This window comes from Amborella trichopoda, chromosome 8 (genome assembly GCF_054954075.1).
Source record: "Amborella trichopoda isolate Santa Cruz 75 chromosome 8, AtrichopodaSantaCruz75HAP2 v2.0, whole genome shotgun sequence".
Taxonomy (NCBI): Eukaryota; Viridiplantae; Streptophyta; class Magnoliopsida; order Amborellales; family Amborellaceae; genus Amborella; species Amborella trichopoda.
Genome location: NC_142343.1, coordinates 42,632,438 through 42,656,982, shown reverse-complemented (window position 1 = coordinate 42,656,982; position 24,545 = coordinate 42,632,438). Strand labels below are relative to the sequence as shown.

Below are 24,545 nucleotides of genomic sequence, written 5' to 3'. Positions count from 1 at the left end.
AGAGAGAGAGAGAGAGTCCAATGTCACTTTTTAAGAGGTTTTTTGGTAGAGAGATTCTAATGTCACTTTTTAACAGGTTTTTAGGGAGAGAGAGAGAGAGAGATTCTAATGTCACTGTTTAAAAGGTTTTTAGGGGGAGAGGAGAGAAAGGGGGAGGGGGAGAGGGAGTATGAGAATCCAGTGCCAATTTTTACAGAAACCATACTTCAGGCATCGAAGCTCTCGCTGATGTATCCCTTTGTATACTAAATTTTCCATTCATACATAGTACATGTGACGACATACACATACATGCACACAAAGAAGTTGCATTCACATAAAATAAAATGCAGCATGTGTACCGCAAAAACAGAATCTGACTCCAATGAAGGGCCTATATTTAAAGAGCCATATCAATCTCCCCAATCTGCACTATCCATCCAAAACATCATATATCTCTTTCATTTCTCTTTCCGAATACGCGATAAAGGGACCAAAACCCATAACTCAGAGCTTCACGCCTCTCGGCCGCATATCCAAACTATTTGTTTCCCAAATCTATGTACACACATGCATATGTATGTGTATCATGTTTTATACACATCCACACATGCACGTGTCTCTATACGTATGCATGTATATACGTATGTGTGCTTGTAATACATTTTGGCATGCACACTCCAAATCTTCATGTGTGCACCTGTGTATCAATTTCCAAGCAAGTGACATGCATATATGCATGCATGTGATGCATGTTCATGCTGTGTTCCTTACCCGCCTTAGAGCAAGGAGGTGGCGGAGAAAGGAGAACCTTCTCTTTGCGCGAGCTGATGGTTCCGTTGTTTCTCTATGGAGAGGCTGCAGCATGGGATCAGGGTTTAGGGTTTTGTTGGGGGAGGGAGGTGGGAGAGTGAAGAGGAAGGCGTTGAGCATGCGGATGATCTGAGAGAAACTTGGTCGCACATTCGGGTCCTCGACCCAACATGATTGAATGATGAACACTAGCTCTTGAGGCGTGTCATCAGGAAGAGCAGGCCTCACTTGCTGCAGAGTCATAGAAACAAGAGTTAAACCGACATAGAGAACATACCACATGCTATCACCCATATGCTGCAACCCACGAGTACAGTGTGCTCATTGGGTTATCATATCGCATCAATGGGTTAGACGGTGATGGTGGGGGAGGCAGAGCTAGCCATGCGTTAGGATAGAAAGCAGAGGTTTCGTTTAACACAATCACCCATCATCACCATCTGATCTCAGAGTGATGGTTCCCAATGGCCAAATTGATTGAAATGACCACATGGTCATAGTATTCTATGGACTAAAGAATCATAATTTCACACATATGGTGAGGGGGGGCAATAATTCCAACACACATGGTTAGGTTAATGAAAACCATCATATGTGTGCAGGTGCATTAGGTTGGCAGCCAAGGGCTGGTCCCATGCCAATCCCATCTCAAGCCCAAAAAAAGGAGGAGTATTGTGTTAGGTTGGCAACCAGTGTAAAACGTTACCCACATCTATTTCATGAATCCTGACCCAAGCGAAAGAGGATTTGTGTGCCCAACCCCATATACTTGGGATAAGCTCGGATGATAATGTGATACATATCATCATGCACATGTGTGTATATGTGTGTGGAGAGAGAGAGAGAGAGAGAGAGAGAGAGAGAGAGCAGATTACCACACAATAGATAGGAAAAGAAAACCATAATCCATAAAAGTTTAAAACCATCATTCATTGGGGTCAACACCCTTCACTGAAATGAAAAGTGATGATATGGTGAACAGGACATTAACCAAATGGTGGGTCCCAACTCCATCACTGTCGATCACTTTAGTGGATGTGATGCTCCAAATGGACTATGGTTCTCCATCGGCCCATCGGCCACTGGATTTTGGTACACTTAGCCAAGACTAAAGATGGTGGTGTAAGAAAGCCCAAAACAAATGTACCTTAAAAGCAGCAGCATATGCAGCTTGCAAGTTGGTCATGCCCTCAAATGGCAAGCGATTCGTCAACAGTTCCCACAAAACGATCCCAAAGCTATAAACATCCACCTTGTTATTATAGTGTTTCTTCTCCCCATGGCGCAACGTCACTGTACTATATAACTGAATTGCATGCCAAAAAATCAACAGAGAGAGATAGAGAGCATCTGAATACTTATATGCTCAAGCCAGTAACACCGTGAACATATATGGGAGTAATTGGTTGAGAAAAAGAGAAAAATAGTCCAATGGACTATAGTAGATGATACTCCTAGGCAACATCCACCACACATTCACACCAAAATATGGTTGGAGCGTAACAGGAGGGCCCACATAGACATTCACCAGGTGACAGTGATACTCCACCACGCATAACTGGGAATGGATGGTGGACATAGAAAGTGGCACCACATACATGGTCCATTGGACTACATTATCCCTTCAGTTAATGTCACAAAAATAGAAGATCATTGCATTTCCATGTCCTGTGAGAAATGCTAGTACCCTATTGTTTTAGGCCCAAAAGGGAGTATTACTATCCACTTACTACTGCAGGTAAAACCCCACCTAGGATTAGTTTTAGGACCCCAAATTTTAGGGATATAACCTCTTTAACACAAAAATTAACCTCAATAAAAAACAATCCTAATTGCACCCTCTAAACACTCAAAATGATAATGTCTAAACCATCCAATTTTTAGAAGGTGAGATCTAAGTGTTAGAAAACTCAAATTTCCATTTTTTTTTTTTCTGAGAATAATCATCTAGTGATTCAGGTGGTTACCAAAATTTCAGATTGAAAAACTTCCCCAAGTAGTTCATCTGACTGAGGGAGTTAAAGTAAACTATATTCCCTTGGGGAGTATAGTATTCGTGCTTCTCTTTTAGAATAAGAAACATGGACAACATGGCCTTTTGGCTCTACCTTGTCAGCACTTGAAATTAGAGCTCATTTCAGCTTTTTTTATAGAAAAAATAGTTGATTTTGGCCTTTTCTCTCTTTTTTTTAAAAATAAATTCTAGTACAATTTTGGAAAATTTTTATCCAAGGGTCAAATCAACTGAAACAAAAGTAGTTTATTTAGAAAGAAAATTGCATGAAAAATAATGAAATAGGAGCCAAACCTCAGGTGCCATCCAACGGTAAGTTCCAGTTTCCGCAGTCATCATCTCAGTCACAGACTCTTCCCTTGCAAGCCCAAAATCGACAAGCTTCAATGTTTTCTGATCCTCAGTAAGCAGTAAATTGTCTATAGCAAAAAGAGATGAAGACTTGGTAAAATGCCACAGAGAAAGACCCAACTTCCAAATAACATATTAGCGAATATAATTGCGAATCTCCAGGCTTCTGAAATATGATGGGAGGGTAAGATGGGAAATCTCACATCCCATATTCTCTGTTTTCCAGTGCATTGTGATTTCTCAAAGACTTACTAAGTTAATATTAGACTGCATGTTCAAAGCATTTGAGAGAATAGCGGCTTCAAAGATTTTACAAAGATCAAGAGGAGTCAAGGTTACTCAAACAGCTTCCCCGTTATTCATTGAATCAGTAATTATATGATAGATTTCTGCGACACCAATCTGGCTAAATACCAATAAATATTATCTTTGAACATCTCAAACTCATCATTTCCATGAAAGAAATTCGAAATTGTTTCTGAGAGAAAGTTAACTTTTGTATTGCTGTAGAGTGTTAGAGTACAGAAGAGGAGTCCGAGAGTACCCACAAGTCGGGTCTCTCGGTCAAAAAATAGGTCAAGAGACCCTATACAAAAAATTGGGCTTATAAACCTGTACAATTACAGAAGATATACTTGTGAGTTACAAAAAATTGGGGCTTATAGATTGAAAGAAATTCGAATTTTAAAGTCCGATTTACAATTTATAGGGAACAAGTTCCTTTCCATGTTTCAGATTCCGACATCAAACAAAGGCAAACATGGCTCTTTTCCTATTCTATCCCAAACATAGGATCGTCCAGATTTTGAGTAGAGTTCCATTTGGAGATCAAATATTATAATCAAATATGGCCATATAAATTCCAAGTTACAACTACAAGAGGCGTTATAATAAAAAACGCCTATAGGTGAAGAGCTACAGTGTTTCGCCCCCGACACAAACATGCTATGTCTGTGGCGATTTTGCCTAAACACCATCACAAACCTACGGAGGCCGTGACGGTCCCTGTATAATTTTTGCATCAAATTTGAGTGAAAAAAATCCCGTCACAGACATGCTATGTCCGTGACCGACCGCCACGGACATGTTGTGTCCGTGACAGTCTTTAATCCATGCTGTCCGAAAAAATCAGACGGCGTCAAGATTATGGAGGAAACTACTGTTCATTTTCGCCCATAGGCATTTTGTAGCCTCTTCCTATATATATATATATATATATATATATATATATATATATATATATATATGAAAAACTCTTCCCAACGCCTATAGGCAAAAATGAACAGTGATTTCGCCTACCCTCATCACTATCCAAACTTAATCGCACGGTCACAATTGTCCGGCAGTGTTTCAATTTCATTTTTTTTCTACAAATCCAAATTATTTAAAATTTGGAGCGTGTGTACATATTAGTGAGGCGCAACATATTAGTGAGGCGCACCTAATAAAAATATGAAAATATAAATTGACCAAAATACCGCTAAAAATTTACGGGGGTATTTTGGTCAATTTATATTTTACGAATTGTTTTTTTCATATTTTTATTAGGTGCGTCTCTCTAAGATGTACACACACTCCAAATTTTAGATCATTCTGAAAAGTGAAAAAAAAAATGAAAAATGAAACACTACCAGACAACTGTGACCGTACGATGAAGTTCGGATGGTGATGACGGTAGGCAAAATCACTGTTCATTTTCACCTATAAACGTTTTGTAATATATATATATATATAGCCAAGGGGCTTAATCTATTCTCAACAAATGAAAAGAATGGGGAAAAAAGGGACATGGGCATAAAATGTAAAAATTACAGGACATAAATTAAAGGGCGAGGTTTGCATAAGGTTGCAACCTTGAACAATCAAATTAAGGTGCACCACCAAACTTTATCATGATATATAATTTTAGTGTTAGAAATTCGTAGGATGGTGCGAGGATCTATTTTTATCACTAATTATAAAATTATAAACGCTAAAAATAGTTCCAATCAAGCACATCTGTAAACACATGAAAATCTTGAAAATGGAAGGTCCGGATAATGTGTCGCAAGATGTATTACATTTAGGACTTGGAAATCTCTTTTTTTCTCCATATTTATATATCTCGATGTCCAGATGATCATCAATTAGATGTTTTTCCAACATCAAAACAACCCTTTATAAAGGATTTTAGAGGTGCATCTTAATTCTACATTATAGGGTGCCAACCTTATGTAAACTTTTTCCTAAATTAAATATGCAAAAAAGGATATTTACGAAAAAATTCCAATACAAAATATAGACAGCCTACATTTTCTGCATTGAGAATATGGATGTGCAAGGCACAGTGCGTATGGCTTGCCTGCTTGGGCATGCTACAATTGATCAATCAGGTATGTAGCAGAATGTTCAGAGGTTCTATGCTTATGCAATTCCTGTCTGATAAACTGATACAAGTATGCAGATAAGGAACATAAGAAATGTATTCATCAAAGAGACCATATTTCCTACAAACTGTGATTTGAGAATGGGTTGAAGTCAGATCAATTTATTGCTCCAACCAAGAGTCATGTCGATCCGAATTGCTTTCTCATGGTTTGGGCAAGTCACAAATACACTGTCTGAGTTCAGGGACAAAAAGAAAACATTTGGGCTTCCCCGGTAATGATGGAGCATAGATTCCCAGTATTAGTGGCTAACTTGGGGCAAGATGGCAATATTCTAGCGCATACTCAGAAAGTGGCCAGGAGTTAGATGTGCATAGTACATAAGAATGCAATATACCCACATGGCTCATACATAATTACTGACATGGCGATGTATATATACTTTATATATCCATGCAATATTAATACACTCTTATGGACAAAGATAGTTTGCAGAAACTCAGAAGTAGCCCTATGCGGTGCACATGTTTTGTCCTCGCAACCTCATCACTTTATATATGCAATCCAGTGATGTATCTTATTTACAGTTCAGTAATATATTCTTTCCTCTATTCTCATTTTAATTTTCTCAACTCTTTCAACTAATTTGTACCAATAAAAGGTAGCATGCATGGAGCGAGTGTGTTTTCTACCAACATGGCGTAAGTGCATTTAAATACATTCCACATCCCTATACTTGAAATGGATGCAGAGATGACTCAAGCTTAACATCAAATGGATATCAACTCATGGAAGGAGATATAGCTAACACAATCATACATGAGAAAACGGCAGAACGATAGAAGGTACTTTACCAGGTTTCAGATCCCTGTGGATAATTCCATTCGCATGGAGGCAATCCATGGCACGAGCAATGTCAAGGGCAAAACTTATTGCAATATGAAGATCTAATTGTTTTGGACGAATACTCATCAGATACTTCTTCAATGACATCCCCGGTAATAATTCTGTTGCGATCACCATGTGTGGTTCTTTACAAGCACCAATAAACTGCATAACAGAAGACAAATGAACAAAAATACAAACCTTATATTTCTGCCTTTTCTAAATCGAAAGTGATAACCAAGATTAAAAATGGTTCATATAATAGAATCAGACAAAACCAGAACACACCTTAACCAGGTTTTCATGTCTTACTCTAGACATCATAGTAACTTCTCTGGCAAAACGACCTTCAAGTTTTGCTCTTTCTTCTGGAGTATTGCCACAATTAAGCATTTTAATCGCGACAGTCCGCTCTCCATATCTGTAGATTATAAATAGTAATAAATTGCTGCACATTTGACTTCTGGAAAGTGGAAGGTACAGTAAGTCCCTCCCTCCATCCCTCCCTCTCTCGCCCCCCTTGACCCTTCAACTACAATAAGTCTTGCATGATAGAAATCCATAGAAACTTCCATATAGAAGATAAAATCATCCAAGAGAATAGGGAATTGGAGATTAAATAAAAGGATTTTACAGGTACCTATCTGCTTTGAAAGGCTATTGTCAAGAGATGCTGCATCTAAAACTTTGAAACTAAAGAAAAAGAAAATTGAAAAGTTAGGGGAAGCAGTTATTGGATGGCATCCCCTGATGCACAAAACCCGGATCCAGAAAAAATAAGAACATAGTTTCAAAACCATTTGTTGAAAAGGAGGAACCATCTTTTTATAAAAACTATGTCGGCACCACTCCCAAGGTCTTTGAACCTAGGCAGAGGTGTGGGGGATTGAGTGGGCCGCACAATTGGGACAGACATCCTTTCAAAGTAACTGCACATAGAGAGAGAGAGAGAGAGAGAGAAGAAAGGGGGGGTGGAGGGGCCAGGCAAAAAGTTATACAACATAAAGAGGCCTTGGGAATTGGGCTGTGACAGTTGAAGACTGACTAAAATTAGATAATTTTCTAAACAACAATGGTAGCATATTTTTTACTAGTTTTATAATCTCTTTGCAGTTAGTAATTAAAGTTTGAAGTTCAAAAACTTGGAAGTTTTTAATTGTAAAAACTAATGGCCTCTTCAATCGGTAAAAACCAAGGGCATATGGCTAGCCACCTCTAAATAAACTTGGAAAGATTTGTTCAATATCTGGATGCCAAGAAATATGACCAATCCCAAATTTACACAGAGATGGCATGGTAAAATGGAAAACTGCAGAAGAGAACCAGATTAATAAAAAGTTTTGCTTCACGTAGAACAAGCACTATACATGATTGGTGTAAATATAACATAAAAGAAGAAAGACAATTTACCAAAGGTTTTCACGTACTTTCCCGCATAGACCTTTCCATGAGCACCCTCTCCTATCTTTGAACCAACAAACAGCAAATTGGGATTGATCAGCAGCCTTTCATCTATCCTAAACTCCTCAACAATCCCAGGTCTATCGAATGGCCCCATCTGCATAGCCCCTTGTTCTTCTACAGTGTCTTTGTTTTTCTCAGTACAATTCATGTTTCAGCAGAAAAGCTACTCCAGAACCAGCCCTTGAAACCCAAGACCCTCATCCAAAGAAGACATTAAGCATGACCCATTCCCACCATGATTCTCTGATGAGTAGAAAACCAATCATCTGAGGCATGATCATGTGTGCATCGAAGAAGAGCCCAGTCCAATGGATAAAAGCTCTGACTCACAGCCCATACAATTATGAAGAATTTAAGAATAGATGTAGGCCTTTTTGCCAGCTTTATGACATGGTTCGGATTTGCTTTCACTAAATAATCCGATACAAGGCAAGCATTACCCCATCTTTGATTCTTTCAGTGCCTTGCCAACCGCAACAACTCTTTACCACCCCTTTTGAATTAGTGAAATCCCATCCCTCCTGTTTTTATGTTATGATGCTTCATATATAAGACAGATGAAAGCTATTCACTAATAAGATCACTTGAAAGTATAGAAAACTGAATAGACCTAAATTGTCCAAACAGCACCACCTATTTACAGTTTTACACAGTTTGAATTTTTCGAATCCAATGAAACCTTTTCAGATAATCATCAAGCCTTAATTTACAACCTATCTCTGTAAATTTACATCTTAACAGCTATCTTTCATTCTGTCTACGTTATTGCACATTTCTTCACAAAATACCAGCCTAAAATAGCCGAATATCTCTAAAGCTCAAATTTTCAAAATATCGGCTCAACAGCATCAGGTAACCACGCCACTTCAAATATAACCCTAGCTTCTGATTATACACCATGAAAATTCCAATTCACCAGTATTTGCCAGTCAATCAACCTCAAAACCACAAGCTTTCTGCTCTTTTCCACAGGGAAAAATGGTGTATAACCAGAGGAATCTAAATAATTCCCTATTCAACCATTCACACTTCAAATTGACCCCAGTAATTACTATTTCAGTGGATTACACATACGATGTCTACGCTGGTAGTAAAAAACAAACCAAACCATCATTTGAACTTCAAGTTACCCTGTTTTCCAAGTGAATGGATCAAAATCCCCAACTATCATTCATATCCATCTCTGAAAAGCTTTATAGGCCACGAAAGCAAGCATTTGCTACTTTGCTTTGCCATTTTCACTTCAGACTCGGAAAATAACCACAAAAACTTCAAATATTCAATCACAAAATATTGTCATCCCAGAAAATAACTTCTCACCGAGTTTTTTTCAGCAGAGTTCTCAGAAAGCTAAAATCCGAACCAGAAATCGCTGGAAAACACAATAAAAGTTCAATTTTTTTTCCACTTTTTTGCTCGAATTTTGAAACTACAGAATGAATTAATCCAAAAAATGGAACAAAGAAACTTACAGTACAAGGAAGTAGATGCCTGTATTCTTTAGTTCAGAGAAAGAGAAACCCTAAACTATCACTTTTTCGAGGTTTTTGCAGTGTTTTTGTCTGCTTCTTTTTGTATCTTTAAAATGCCGGCTTCTTCGGCGAAGAAGCGTCGATATAAAGTCATTCTCAGAGGATGTCATATATATACACATATACGAGGAAACAATATCAAAGTTGTCCCTATGCTCTTGTCTAATGACCATATTAGTCGAACGTTAGGTCTTTGCTTCAGTGTAACGTGCGCTTCTAGTAGGCTCTCGCGAGACTAATGTGTACACTTGGTACCGCGCCCAAAATTTATTTTGAAGTTGAAGGAAAAAGCTTACAAAAGTTTGTCGGCCATTTAATACACACTAAGTTACATCTTATGAATCCACCCTGAAATGGTTGTTCTGATATTAAAAAATCCCTATAATTGATCATCTCAACCTTTAAATATATAAATATAAAAAAAAAAAAAAAAAAATAAAAAGAAAGGTGTGAAGTCCTAAAAACATTGCAACTTGGAACACATAAACAAGACAGCCTATTTTAAATTTTTAAGTGTTTATAGATTAGTTCGATCTCATTATTTATGGAGCTTTAAGTTTCATAATGGATGGAAATAGATTTTTAGGTCATTATAAAGGTCTTTGACACTGAAATTACATCTTTTAGTAACATTTTGAGGACCTTATACAAATCACCTCCTTTTTCCAATCATCTCTAATTCAATATGTGAATAATTATTGAAAGAATCATTTTTAGCTATTAATAGCTCAGATATAATCAACCGCAAATAGATGATGTGGAGTCTTTGATTCGAAATCAATAACATTTTATTAGCTCGATATAATTTTTAAATAAGAAAATTTATCAAAATGCAATGTAGAGATGAGTTGTTTAGGATTTTACCTAATTTTTATTTAATCTCAACAATCTCATAAAAAATGCACATGATCATGTGTTGGAATCGTTGAAATTGAGTAAAATGTTAAGGAGTCGAAATAGCTCATAAGTTAGATGCATTTTGATAATTTTCCTTTTTAAATATATCAATTTTTCAAAAAGATCCAAGTGACTTTTTAAGCCATGGTGAGAAGATGAAATATTTTTAAGAATAATAAAAGTTGAAACACTGTGCAATCATATGTTTAACATTTTGTACAAAATGATCACAATCACTTCTAGCCATTAGATGTAAAATTCAGCAATTAAGTCCAAAACATTCCTCTATGATATTTTGGAAAGTATCAACACACCCAATCATCCAATTTTACATAAACATATTGAACTGATTGTGACCTCTTTGTACGCAAGAGATAACAGTCACCGTATACAATTCCATAAAAGCTTGGGACTCCAAGAAGACATGAGTATTCATTTTGAAAAGTTATATGATTACAGATAGTAAGATGAAATAATTGTATTGAGATTTTTGAAATAGGCAAACATGGGGTTGCTTTTGCTGAAAACATGTCTCCTCCATTTCTATCAACTTTGCGGGTAAGTTGCAATTTGGACCTTAGAAATTGAAGATAGAGCCTTGTAGTCTAGTGCAGTTTTTGTGCCCTAACAACTGAGCCAGGAGGTTGCACCTTTGTCTCTCTCTCTCAAATTTTTTCAAAATTAAGATGCAAAAGTCAGGTGCAAAAAATGATGTAAAACATGTTATTCTCTAAGAACAGGCAAACAAGATCATGTTTTTCTTGTGAAAACCTCTCTCTGTCTGCCATGAGTGCACATGTATGGTGCAGAGGCAAGAGAGAGAGAGAGGATTGAGGCAAGCCACTTTATCCCACTTGATTGAGAGACTGGACAACCACAATTATACTAAATTATTTTCTCGTTGTTTGTATATATATTTTTATATATTACCAGTGTCAATGAAATATGAGACGTTATGTTGAAGCATCCGCCGCCCTAACTACCGATGCTCCAACCCCATTCCCAATTCTTGCTTGTAATTATCAAGGAGTGTGTACATGCATTTCTCCTGTGGAGACACCATATATTGCACCCTTGAGGAAGAGAGTTGGTTAAGAGTTCTTTAGCTATAGAATTTTGGGTTCCACTTCAGAATTTTCGATCATCGTTTGGATATTTTGAAAGAAAAAAAAAAAAAACTTTTGGGTTCTTATAAAAGTATATTTGATTGCTAAAAACTTGAACGATCACTATTCAACTTGAGACATTATTTTTTCAGCAAACAAAAGACACATATGGTCGATTGTTTTTTTTGTTTCGACATTGGTTACTAGGTTAGGGAGATTACACCCCAGAAATTGAATTTCCAATACTCCCATCATTCTTCCTCTATGTTATTTATGAAATCTAGATCTTTTAGGGTTATAGTTGATGGCAATGCTTTAATCCCATCTCTACTGCAGAATCGCACATGAGAGTTTTTCTCATTCAGCTCCTTGCGAATTAAATGATTCAATCTATAGAGATTGACCTGAGTAAATAAGTGATTTTCTCCCTCAATAGCATATATTTTTTTAATATCTAAGAGCATAAATTGCTTGCTCTTGAAAAGATGGCCATCAACCAAGTTATATTTTTTCTTTTTTTCTTTTTTTTGTTAATCCAAAGGACTTGAGCATGCGTTCTCAAAATTGAGCCCAAAGGGAAAAATGGGTTTGGACAACTGCAAACCATGGCAGCGTGATCAAAATGACCATGCCACGATGAGGGGCATAATGGTCTTTTTACAATTTTGGGGTGGTTTGACATTTGATCAAAAGATAAGGTTACTTCACCAATAACATCCCAAGAAGCTGAATGCGATATTACTCGTGGCCGACGATGAATGGTGTCTGTGGTCATAGAATCCTCGATTTGGACGTCATCGTCCTCTTGTGACCGGCCTAAGCAGTCGGGCTTGACTTTTCTTTAGGCCTCGTCTGCTCCTTATTTTAGGACCCAAAACACCCAAATCTTTTAGCAAATGACGATTACATACTATTTTCTCATAGAGTTATAGCATGGACACGCTCATGCCTTCTTTCTAAAATTCATCATCCAGCATTATCCTAAATATTTAGAGCTGATTTCTTGAATCATATTATGTCATTTTATTAAAAATCTAGTGGTTTTGAGGAAAAATGGTTTTTTATTGTGCCATTTTGTTGTATTAGGGCCATAACCTCAGTTAGATCATAGATAAATATATATCTTTTCACGACTTCCATCCATATTTTTTTGGCTTTTTCCTTGCCATTTTAGAGCTTTTTCCTTAAATCAAATCGCTCATCTTTACTAGTATTGTTCTAGGTGCATGGGCAAACTACCTAATTCTATTATCTCTTTTGTTATCAAGGAACCACTATCTAAATCCCCTCGAATGTATCCAGTCCAAAGAAATAAAATTAACATTTTGATACTAACATTATTGACACTCATATCTATATCAAATGCTAACAAGCATCTATGTATCCATCTAATATAAAATAGAAGCATGCTTTAGATCCCTATAGGGCACAAGGTTTTAATGCTTTGGAATATTCTTTTCGTTCTAGTCTGTGACGGAAATCACCCTGGTTTTTTATTTCAAATAATTATGGAAAAGCTAAAATAACCATAAAAAAATCAAAGAGAAACTAACATTCAAGGAGAAAGAAGATTTCCCTTTTATTAGTTAAGTTATTTGATGTATATTTTGCTAAGTCAACACATTTTCTTTTGGTAATCAACTTGTTTTCTCTTTAAAAATTGTTCACATGTAAGCAATAATTCTTCACAAGATTTTTGCAAAAATAAGCTTTCACAATATTATAGAAGATATACTTTTTCTAGTGTAAAAATTGTGCCATATGACTGATGCACTATCTCCAAAAAGTTGTCGAGCAAATCCAAAACATTATGGCTGATCCACTAATTACTTGTTGGAAGTGATTATAGGAAAGAGCACAGAACAATTTTCTCAGGATGTGTGTGGTTTCAATCTATGTCCCCAAAGAAAAGGATTGGTTCCACACAAGTTAATAACAATGCCTAAAAACCTTGAATCTGGTGCTGACTCAAGCAGTTTTCAAGGCTAGTCGGCTTGCCGATTCTAAATGAGTCGGTTCTAATTTGTAAACACAAATGGAAAAAAAAAAAGATAAAAATGTCTGACCCTTAAGTAAACCAAGCATTTTGGAAAACCTAGAAGGATTCTCTAGGACTATTCAGAGCCAAATAAACCCCAAGTTCAAACCGACTATCACGATTCTGAGTCGGTACGTCAATTGTTTATAAGTCACAACCGCTCGAACGCCAATGCATGACAATCATGCAAAGAATATTAGGGTCTCTACCATTCAAGGGCCCATCAAGCACTCTCACCATGAATAAATAAATCTTATCAGGCATGGAACCCACTTTGGAAAAGATATGCATATCAAAAGTTAGTATGTGGTTTGAAGATTAGTGGTTTTCGATGTGGTAAAGAATCGCTTTCCGTTGAATAGATAAACATTCTAGATCACTTTTGGAAAATTAAAATGAGTTGAGATTATGGTTTGAAATTTCCCTAGAAGCCTCTTTAAAATTCTATGCATGAGGCCACTTTGTCCTTAATTAGGAATTGACCAAAGTGCTACATTAAAAAAGTCTATTTAAGGGCGAGGCCGTAAACAATCAAATTAAGACACATCTAAAAAATTTACTAGAAGAGGTTGCTGTAGTGTGCAAAAATCAACCTCAAGATATATAGAAATGAAAAAAAAGATTTCAAGACTTAGAAATAGTACATCTTGTAGTGCATTTTTTTACTATTAATTTTCAATATTTTTAAGTGTTCATACATCTGCTCGATTTACACTATTTTTGAAGCTTTAAATTTTATAATTAGATATACAAATAAATTTCCAGGTTATCACAAAAATTTTCAGTATTGAAACATCTTTCAACACTATTTCAAAGCATGGTTTAGGGTCTCGACACCTTATACAAACCAAACCCTTTAGCAATTATCTAAGTTTTGGTCCAATTTCTAGCTAGTTTTGTTAGGGATCACATGAACAATGGCGCTTTTGACAAATGATAATCAATACTCAATTGACCAACCTGTTAATTAAAGTGGAAGAATAAAAAATGGTAGAGGTAGGTCCAAAAAGACATGGTTGGAAGTAGTGTGAAAATATATAGGGACTTATGACTTCATTGAAAGTATAATCCTTAATAGAATAGAAATTCGTGTAGTCGATCCCAATTAATTGAAAAAAAAAGATGATGGTGGCTCAATTGATCAAATCCCAAACAAACTTTAGTGTTTGCATTAAACCAACCTTTGGTGACTGTCCATGCCAAACCTAAACAAAACATTTCCAACTTTTGGCAATATAATTTGCTTAACTGCAAAATTTGGGACCATGGGTGAGCCCACCTAGAAATTAGTGCAGTTTTCACAGTGTTCAAACTTGGTTCCTGTCAATTCCAAATATAGACAGATTCCTTTGTGAGAAGACCTCACTCTTGTCTTTTTCAATGATGGCTAGATATTTTATTGGGAATTTGAGGCCTTGTAGGCTCCCACTACATAATAATCAACAAATGAAGGCGAAAAGCAATTATTTTCCATTGGTCATATGAAACATATTGGCAAAAGCTCTAAAGTTTTAAATCTTCAAGGCTAAGTGCTTCAGCTTTAGTTATGAGCAGGGGTCCCTTTGGTAGATGAGGAGACATAGCAGCCTACTGCTTCTCAAAGGATGCACAACTCGGTCCCCTTACAAAAGAAAAAGAAAAATAAATAAAATAGAAAAATACACTATATCAATACGACCATAGAAAAGTTGCACCATTAATGTTTGAAAACTCGGATCAGGGGTGAGTCCGAGTCCCCTTGGTCTGACTTGGGGGATTCCTAGTCGGATCGGGCCCGCTTTTATATGTAAATTTTAATAACTATGAAAAAATTGGTAGACTTGGGGTTGGGGTACTGTTGGGTTTTTCAGCTTGAAATCGTCGGGTTCCTAATCAGCGATTTAAAATCACTGACGGCTTTGTATCACCATCCAATGAACATTGTAACCTTATGTAATGGCCCAAGTGGTAGGCCCCAGTCTCTCCCCATCATGGTCATTTCATTGATTAGAGGGTGATACGACATTTCAGCATAGATTCTCTTTGATCATATGGATTTCATAGATTTATAGTTACCAAACCAGAAGGGAGGAATGTTTAACCTGGCAATGCAAAATAATTATTAAATAATTTTATTTGCCATCGACCACATATTCAGGCGTTTTTACCGAATACAATAATTTATGGAAAAATATGGAAAGAGGCTATTTACTTTTGGTATAAAGAAGTCTCAATCATTTTGCTCCATTAGATTTTAAATCGAATAGTTGTAAATGTGTGTCATTGACTAGAATTTAAAGTTCAAAAATAAAATTCTTGAATTTCATGACACAACCCAAACCATCTAATTTGACATCTATGTCTTAAAGTTATTATGGCCTTCTTGTAAAAATGATGAATGATCTCATAATATACAATCCCTAATTTTATTTACTTAAAAGATACTAATAATTTTAGAAAAAGTACGACAAATAATTCAAATTGCTGAACCAATAAAAGCCCATCATCCCTTCACTCCCTCATGTAAGATCCTATATAATGATACTTAATGGTACCCTCGGGGATATAACATCCTCAGACCAGCGACAAATAAACAAAGCAAGTTTCAATTTGCCTCCAAGGACCCTCAACCTTTGGATGTGAAATCGGATGGTTGGAGATGGGCCATAAACCATCATTTCTTGTTTTTTTTGGAGAAAAGTATAGTAGACCATTTATGTTTTATGTAGGAGGGCACAAATAAACCTAGACTCTTGGATGTAAAATGGAGCAGTTGGAGGTGAGCCATAGACCAAGCTCAAGACCCAAAAAAAATTAAATTAAAAATTTAATGATACATCCCAACTTGTGAGATTCTACATTTTGCTACTACGGAGACATCATTGTACTAAATGTAAATACTATTACAATATACAATCAATTTTCAAATACTCAAATCGTATTGTTCGTAAGCTTGAAATCCATACTTTTAAAAAAGAAAGTAATACTCACGTTATGATTATACAGTAGATTTCAAAATCTAAAATCTAAAATTTCCCAAATAGCTCTTTTTCACCTAAAGAAATAAGTGTATAACACACTCCCCAGGGAGTACGATATAATGCAATCGAAAATACGAATGTAAAACTCTTTGCTCATGGGTAAAATGGTAATTTCGCTCAGGCAATGTGAGGGGATTCAAGACGTGGAAATTTGTCGACCTGTTTCTATCAAAGCGTGTCAAAATTATTTTAAAATTTTGGCTGATGGGACGGCTCCTTTTTTTAATTCTAACGTACACAAATATCTTTTTGGAAAATTTTTCAAAACATCCATATTGGACTATTTATTATTGAAAAAAAATACAGGTTGACTTTTTAAATTATAGAATTAAGGTGCATCTCTAAAATCTTTTGAGAGAGGTAATTTTAATGTTAAAAAATATGAAAAAAAAAAAAAAAATTTAAATCCTCTTGCAAGACTATTAATGTTGGGACAATTACTATCAAGCTGTAAAATGGAATTGTCAGAACATTGACTAATGTTAGACACGTTTCAGATTTTTAAAAAAATCTTATTTATTTAAGTACCTTAGACTCCAATGGCTACAAATTTGTTGGAGAAAGTGGAGTATTGGGGAATACTATCATAGAGAGAGCAACAATTTCTGTATCTAATAATGGTGATTCTGACTTGACTCAGTTGTGACATATGAGATTGGGCCACATGGGTGAGAGAGCTTTAGCAAAACTTAGCAAACACTAATTGATCAATGGCGTGAAGAAATGCAAGTTAGACTTCCTAAAGATAGTACATCTTACAACACATTACCTGGATTGCTAATTTTCAATATTTTTGTGTTGCTCAAATTTTTTTTCAAGATTTTCGTGTGTTTATAGATCAGTTGGGTTTAACCATTTTTAGAGTTTAAAATTTTACAATTAGATATAAAACTAGATTCTCGCACCATCCTAAAAAAAATTGACACCAAAATTGCATCTAATGACAAAGTTTGTAAGTGCACCTTAATTTGATCGTCTAAGATCGCAACCTTATGGAAACCACACCCTTTATTCTTTTATCTATTTGTAACAATTCCAACTCATGATCAAGTCTATTTTGATAGGTATTTTGTAATTAAATCCAATGACTTGGCATAATGTTATATAGTTGATCTTTCATAGGTATTTAGATAAGGGTGCAGTTTGTATAGAGCATAGGCTCTAAACAATCAAATTAGAGCTTACTTTCAAATAGTATCGAAAAATATGGTTGCAATACTGGAAATTTTTGGATAGCCTTAAAATATATTTTCATCTTTATTTATAAAGTTTAAAGCTTAAAAAATATTGTAGACCAAGAGATCTATGAAAACTTGAAAATCTTGAAAATTGACGGTCCAAAAGTGCGTTATAAAATACACTATTTCCAAAACTTGAAATCCATTTTTTTTCTTATGTCCATGCATCTTGATGTCGAGATGATGAATTTGAGGATATTTAGGCATTAAAAAAATCTCATCTAGTGAAAATTTCGAGGTAGGCTCGAATTTGATTGTTTAGAGCCTCGGCTCTATATAAACTTTTCCCTTTAGATAAATGATGCAATTTCTATAAGACCTAGGCTTTATGAAAACAAATTAAAGCCTCACCTCGAAACCTCTTCTAAAAAGCACTTTGGGCTTCGGAAAGTTTCATGATGGCTCTATAATCAATTCCTAATTATGAAATTTGAAGCTCAAAACATGGTACAGATCTTGCAGATCTATAAAATACTTATTTCTAGGATAAAATAAACGGTCTAGATAATGTGTTATAACATACACTATTTTTGGAGCTTGAAATCCTAATTTGTTTACATAATCATAATAGTCAAAGCCGAGATGATCGATTTGAAGGTTTTTCAACGATCAAATTGAAATTTTTTGGTGAGGCTTTATTTCTTTTGACAAGATATTTTCCTTATTATTTTACCATTTTTAATTGTTCTGACTCATGATTGGGTGTATTTTGATAGATATTGTAAAATTAAATGAAATGACACGAGTACAATGTTATATGGTTGAATTCTCATAGGTATCTTGATAAATATCTATGTTTTCTTAACAACATCTAGAACCTTGGAATCGGATTTTGGACTACCCACTAACCACACCGATCTAAATCAATCGGATTGCAATCCAGATCCAAAAAAAAAGCGAATCAATTAAAAATAATAAAAAATAAAATCAAGGGGATTCGGGAGATTGGATTGCCCACCCACCAAATTCGATTTGAATAGCCAAGTTTTCAAAACACTATTTTGAAAGGTTAGCGAGTCACTTTGATTGACTACCGAATTTTGATATAAAAGAGCATTTAGATGTACAAAATTGTCTATGAGGAGTTTACAAAATCAATATTTGGTAATGATCTACTTCTTTGGCCAAATCGTCTGCTACTACAATTTTTGCTCTATAAACACGATTGAACAAGATCATTAGATACCCAACAACCCCTTTGATTTCATCTGCAGTAGGTTGAAAATGTCATGTGCATTCTTGCTCGCATGTGATCCAATACATAACATTACTAGAATCCCTCCAATAGATAGCTTTATTGGAGCGGCATTCAGCTATCATTGCTTTTGTTCTATCTAGTGTAGGGTCAGCGCAGAATCGCCCGGTTCGACCTGAGAATCGGTTATCCAATTCCGGTTCTGTATAGATCTAGAAAAATGGTTGAGTCTAGAAGGGAGTCAGCTATTCCGCACATTTAAACGGTGATGCTCTACAAGTAAATGGCGATCCATACTGCCGATTCACCTTTCACCATTTTTTGACGTAGTTTTTTGCCAATTCACTTTTTTTCCGCATTGTAAAACAACAATCTGGACCACCAATTCATCGATTTGGACCAATTTTTTGGGTGCCCGATCCAGGTCTCCAATCCATTTTTTAGGTCACTAGTTCTATTTCTTATCGATTGTGGATCTTGCAAAATGGCTTGACATTCTGCTTCATTTTGTCGAGCAAGGCATTATGGGAGTGTAAATCAAAATATGTTTGCAACTATGGGCTCTGATTACTCCACCTATTTGTCGAGCCGGGATTTATTTTTCGGCTTCTTTCGAAGTTTAGTCTGCCTTTAGGAAAAGAGAATAAACTTTTGTCATCATTCATGTAAGTGCAATTAATGTTTCCTAATGAAAATGGACGGTAGATGTACTCGGTACTATACGTTCCCCTATAATTTCTAAGAAATTGCCAATTATACACCGAGGGTAATGCCAATTTTCATCGCATCCCGTGACGTGAAAACTCTGAAATACATCTATCAAGGAAATCACCGAAATATCTCAAGAGGATCCATTCTTTGTTCTCTATGATGGATGGTAGAGATTGATCTCCACTATAGTGCTCCGTCTCCCTGCACACAATTATAAAAAAAGTACTATATAACTATACGATGGAGGAAATGGTGTGGTTTGTATAACGCGAAGGCTTTAAATAATCAAAGTAAGGTACATCTTCAATTAGTGTTGAAAGATGTTATTTCAATATTGGAAGTCTTTGTGATGCTTAAAATTTTATTTTCACCTCTAATTATAAAATTTAAAGCTTCAAAAATAGTCTTGATCGAGCAGATCTATGACCAATTGAAAAACTTGAAAATTGACGGTTCGAAAATGTATTACAAGATGCACGATGTCCAAGACTTGGAATCCATTTTTTCTCATGTCTATACATCTTAAAGCCGAGATGATCAATTGGGGATTTTTAAGCATTGAAACAATATCTTTTAATGATTTTTGAAGAGCACCTTAATTTGATTGTTAGGGCGTCACCCTTATATACACTTTTTTTTTTATAAGATTATTTATTTTTTATATAAAAAGATGGCAGACACCTATAAACATCAAACATAAAATTTAACTAGGTGTATTATTCAATTCGAGAATTTCTTCGTGGAATTTGAGCCGAATCGATATCACATCTCTATCAGCTCGATTTCAAGTCCAACAACCAAGAGTAATTGTTACACCATTGTATAAATAAATGATCTTACTGTACATTTTGCCAATTGTAAAATTGCTCTCTAGAAGGTGTAGAGAACAAACTTGAGAAAAAAAAGCTCCCTGCCGACATTGTAGACCATTCTAACTACTTTTTTCATGAGAGAGAGGAGAGAGAAAGAGAGAAAGAGACAGAGAGCCGACATTGTAGACCACCTTAACTGATGTTTTCACACAGAGAGAAAGAGAGAGAGAGAGAGGGGTTAACCAATCAAAATATCTTATCACTTTCAAGTTTCAACACAAATAGACCTGTTTATTCCATACTGCAATGTCCCAAGTCTCAACTTGTGAATCCGTAGAGTGACATGTGGTGCTTGCTTTTCTTTCTTTTGGCTCTCTAGAATGAGAGTCGCACTACCTCTTTTTCTTGGCCATCATAAATTTTTGGAGAACTTATCAAAGGAAAATGATTTGATAGGATGATTTGATTGGGCTGAACTCATCGAAAATTGCAATTCAAGTATTGAAAAACCTTTACATCGATCATCTCGGCTTGAACATAATCATTGAAAAAAAAAAAAAAAAATTTTCAATTCTAAAAATATTGTATATTGCAACATATTATCTAGACGGTCTATTTCGCCCTAAAAATAAGTGCTTACAAATCCACAAGATCTATACACTTTTTTAGATTCAAATTTTATCTTTGATGTTGAAAATTGATGTTAGAGCCATCTTAGATATTTCTATTGCTGAATGTGCTTTCCGGACGAGGAGTTGAGGTGAGACTTTATTTTGTTTTCATAAAGCCTACGCCTCATAGAGACTTCATCCTTTATCAAAATGCACATAAGAGATCAACTATGTAATGTTTTATCCACATCTCTTGATTTAATTTCAAAATGCCCATTAAAATATACGTGACCATGAGTTAGAATAGTTAAAAAAGGTCCAATGGTTAACTTATTAAAAAATGAGATGTATTTTGATAAATTTCTTTAAATTTTTTAATAAAGAAATGAAGAGAAAGAAATAAATATTATACACAATCAACAGTACGAAATTTACATGAAAACCAAGTTCATCTTCTTGAATATTTGCATTAAAATGAGTAGGGAGGCTACAACTTTAGCAATATCCGTTGTTTATGGTAGGCCAATATTGATCCAACAGTGGAGGCTTGTTAGGGAGTGTAACTGTTACATGGAACATTTAAATGATCACGGCCGCGAGGGGGTTGTAAGTGTGATATTGATAAGACTCAAAGTTTTTTTTTAAAAAATCGTACTTTGTAACACACCCCAAGCCATCCGATTTGACATTTAATGACTAAGAATGATTGTGGCCTTCTTGTAATAATGATAAATGTTCTCATAATGTACACTACCAAAAAAAATTAGTGAGCATGTAAATTTTATATAATTATTGTTTAAATAGCATATAGCGTTCTACTAGGGGAGCATAATATACTGCATACTCCCTTGGGCAAAAGACATGATTAGGAGTTTTTTTTTTTCTTTTTTTTTTTTTTTTTTTTGTTTTTTTTTCTTTTTGTTTTTTTTTTCTTTTTTCATCTAAAATTTTGAATCAACTCTTTTCTCTTTTTGTTTTGTTTTTATCACGAGATGAGTATTTTTAAGGAAACAAAATTGGTTTTTGTGTTTTTTAACCCTTAGATCTTGCTATCCAAAGATAGGATTGTTTCTGTTCAATCTCATGATATTATTTTCTTCAGGCACATATCTAGTGGTTGCGAATAATTTATTTTCTTTCTTTTTGGAGAGCTGAGGTGTAGGGGGTAGGTTGTTCGGTTGAGGAGGTCACATCCCCCGTCTCACTGAACTGCTCGTGGGTGACAATGGCCAGCACAAGCGTTGCCCCTTCTCTTGGTGAGGTTTTGCTCCTATTCTCCCCTCTTTCTTTCTTTTTTTATTATACTACTCGAACTTCTTACCTTGTTTTCGTTTGTGGCTCTGCAGCAAAGGTGCTTGATGTGAACCAACTGCCACGTGCGGGTGAGCTTGGGGTTGATCACTATACGAGAACCATCTTACTGAGAGGAATCCCGCTTAGGGAGATTGAACTCACCAAGGAGATAACATGGCCCTCGAGCATCACTTACGTGGGGGAGAGTACTGAGTTCTACACCTATGGTAGTGATGACGAGACTCCTCTTATTGAGGAGGAGGGTGTGCCCCTATACTATGCCCTACATAGGAACTTTACCTCCAACGAGGACATGCCTACGTTAGGGAAGAGAATGTTGGCAAAACCTGGTCTCCAATGGGCCCCTGACACTCTTCCTTTTGAGGGGGAACACCTGGTTTTGGCCGGGTATACGACCTGGATGCTTGACGTCCTTGACTCCTTCCGTCCTTTAAATACTTCTAACATAATCTAAGGAAGTGAATTCATAATGGGCTCCGGCAGGAGCAGATTGTTGTGCGTAGAAGCTCTGAACACGATGGGTTGACTTTGACAAATAAAGTATGAGAAAAAAGATTCGACAAAAACAAGCAACAAACAACAAAAATAAAAATAAAAAACAGAAAAAGAACACAAGGATTTACGTGGTTCGTCACAGATGTGACTACATCCACGGGCAAAGACAATCGATGTTTTTTACTAAATCAAAGAAAGAAAATTATAATGCAACTTACTTGAGAGAACAAGAGACTCAATCTCCCACAAAGCCTTATTCTCGACAAATTTCTCTCTCAGCATAAACCCCCAAAAGTTTCGCTTTATTTTTCTAGATCTTTTTCTATATAGAAAAAACAAAGTATGAGACTTAACTTTATCTCTATATACTTGTGGACCTAAGGCTTCATCTTAATTTAAGTAGGACTTATCCATAAACTTAGATCCTAAATAATAGGCTCTACCCAAATAAATAGGAAACCTAAATTTAAAAAAACCAATCCCTTGGGGATTCAAGATAAATATCAACAAATCTCCACTTTATTTTGAATTCTAAAATAGATTCCATCAACCGTCTTCTCCACACGCACACTCATAGGCGCTTACGTTGGCAACACATTAGTCATGTCCAAGCATAGCTTAAACTTCTATAATGGAAATGATTGCGTCAACATATCTGCAACATTCTTTCTAATGTCAATCTTCTGTAATAAGATATCACCTTCAGCTATGATCTCACGGATAAAATGGTATCTGACATCAATATGTTGTGTCCTTGCATGACCTACTTGATTATCACAATAAATAATAGTACATTCATGTTATAAGCCCAAATCGCTTACAAGCCCTCTAAGCTAAATGACTTCTTTCACTACCTTATTAACTGCCATGTATTCTGTTTCAGTCATAGACAAGGCAACTACAGTTTGTAACATTGACCTCCAACTGATTGGAGTTTTTGCAAGTGTAAACACATAACATGTAGTAGATCTCCGACAATCCAAATCACTTGCAAAGTCAACATCAACACAACCAACAACCTTGTCACAAAACTTGCCATCTCTAGTAAATACAAGACCCACAGATGATGTACCCTTTAAGTAACGTAGAATCCAGTTTACCGCATGTCAATGCTCATTTCCTGAATTAGCCACACTAATGACATGAGAAGTATCTATGAGTGCAAATCATTGTATACATAAGGCTTCCAACTGCACTCACATAGGGAACACGTGATATGTATTCCTTGTCAGCATCTGAACTTGTAGCTAATGCTGCCGACAATCTGAAATGTGTAGCAAGAGGAGTACATGCGGGTTTTGAATTTTCCATCTCGAATCTAACTAGGACCTTCTCAATGTACTCCTTTTGAGACAGCTACAATTTACACAACTTTCGATCTTTGCAAATCTCCATACTGAAAATTTTCTTTGTTGAACCTTAATCTTTTATTTCAAATTCTCTGGCAAGCTGAATCTTCAATTTATTGATTTCTAAAGAATTCTTCACATCAATAAGCATATCATCTACATAGAGCAATAAATAGATGAACAAACCATAAGTAAATCTCTTAAAATAGACACAATTGTCATATTTACTTTTGACATACTCGTATCCAATCATGAATGTATCAAAACGCTTATACCACTGCCTAAGAGATTATTTTAGGTCATACAATGACTTCATCAGCTTGTAGACACGGTCCTCATGTCCTTTAACAACAAA

General features: G+C 35.6%; 2 protein-coding genes across 5 annotated transcripts; both read right to left on the bottom strand.

Moving 5' to 3' along the window:
- Nucleotides 1-187: 187 nt before the first annotated feature.
- On the bottom strand, nt 188-9,462 carry LOC18432273 (Protein kinase superfamily protein). Of its 4 annotated transcripts, none has more exons than XM_088875092.1 (7): nt 9,345-9,462; nt 7,819-9,244; nt 6,697-6,829; nt 6,378-6,573; nt 3,101-3,225; nt 1,940-2,098; nt 188-1,023 (listed from the first exon to the last, which is right to left on the bottom strand). In XM_088875092.1, the coding sequence occupies exons 3-7, from the start codon at nt 6,799-6,801 to the stop codon at nt 736-738; spliced, it is 873 nt and encodes a 290-aa protein (XP_088731218.1). In that variant the 5' UTR covers nt 6,802-6,829; nt 7,819-9,244; nt 9,345-9,462; the 3' UTR covers nt 188-735. The 4 variants fall into 4 exon arrangements, with proteins under 4 accessions (XP_088731218.1, XP_088731217.1, XP_020521694.1 ...); XM_088875091.1 differs by having other exon boundaries at nt 7,836-9,244; XM_020666035.2 differs by having other exon boundaries at nt 7,819-9,462.
- A 14,212-nt stretch (nt 9,463-23,674) lies between these two features.
- LOC148781115 (secreted RxLR effector protein 161-like) lies at nt 23,675-24,152 on the bottom strand. Its single transcript, XM_088874725.1, has 2 exons — nt 24,042-24,152; nt 23,675-23,914 (listed from the first exon to the last, which is right to left on the bottom strand). Exons 1-2 carry the CDS (start codon nt 24,150-24,152, stop codon nt 23,675-23,677), a joined length of 351 nt encoding a protein of 116 aa, XP_088730851.1.
- Between the last annotated feature and the right edge of the window lie 393 nt (nt 24,153-24,545).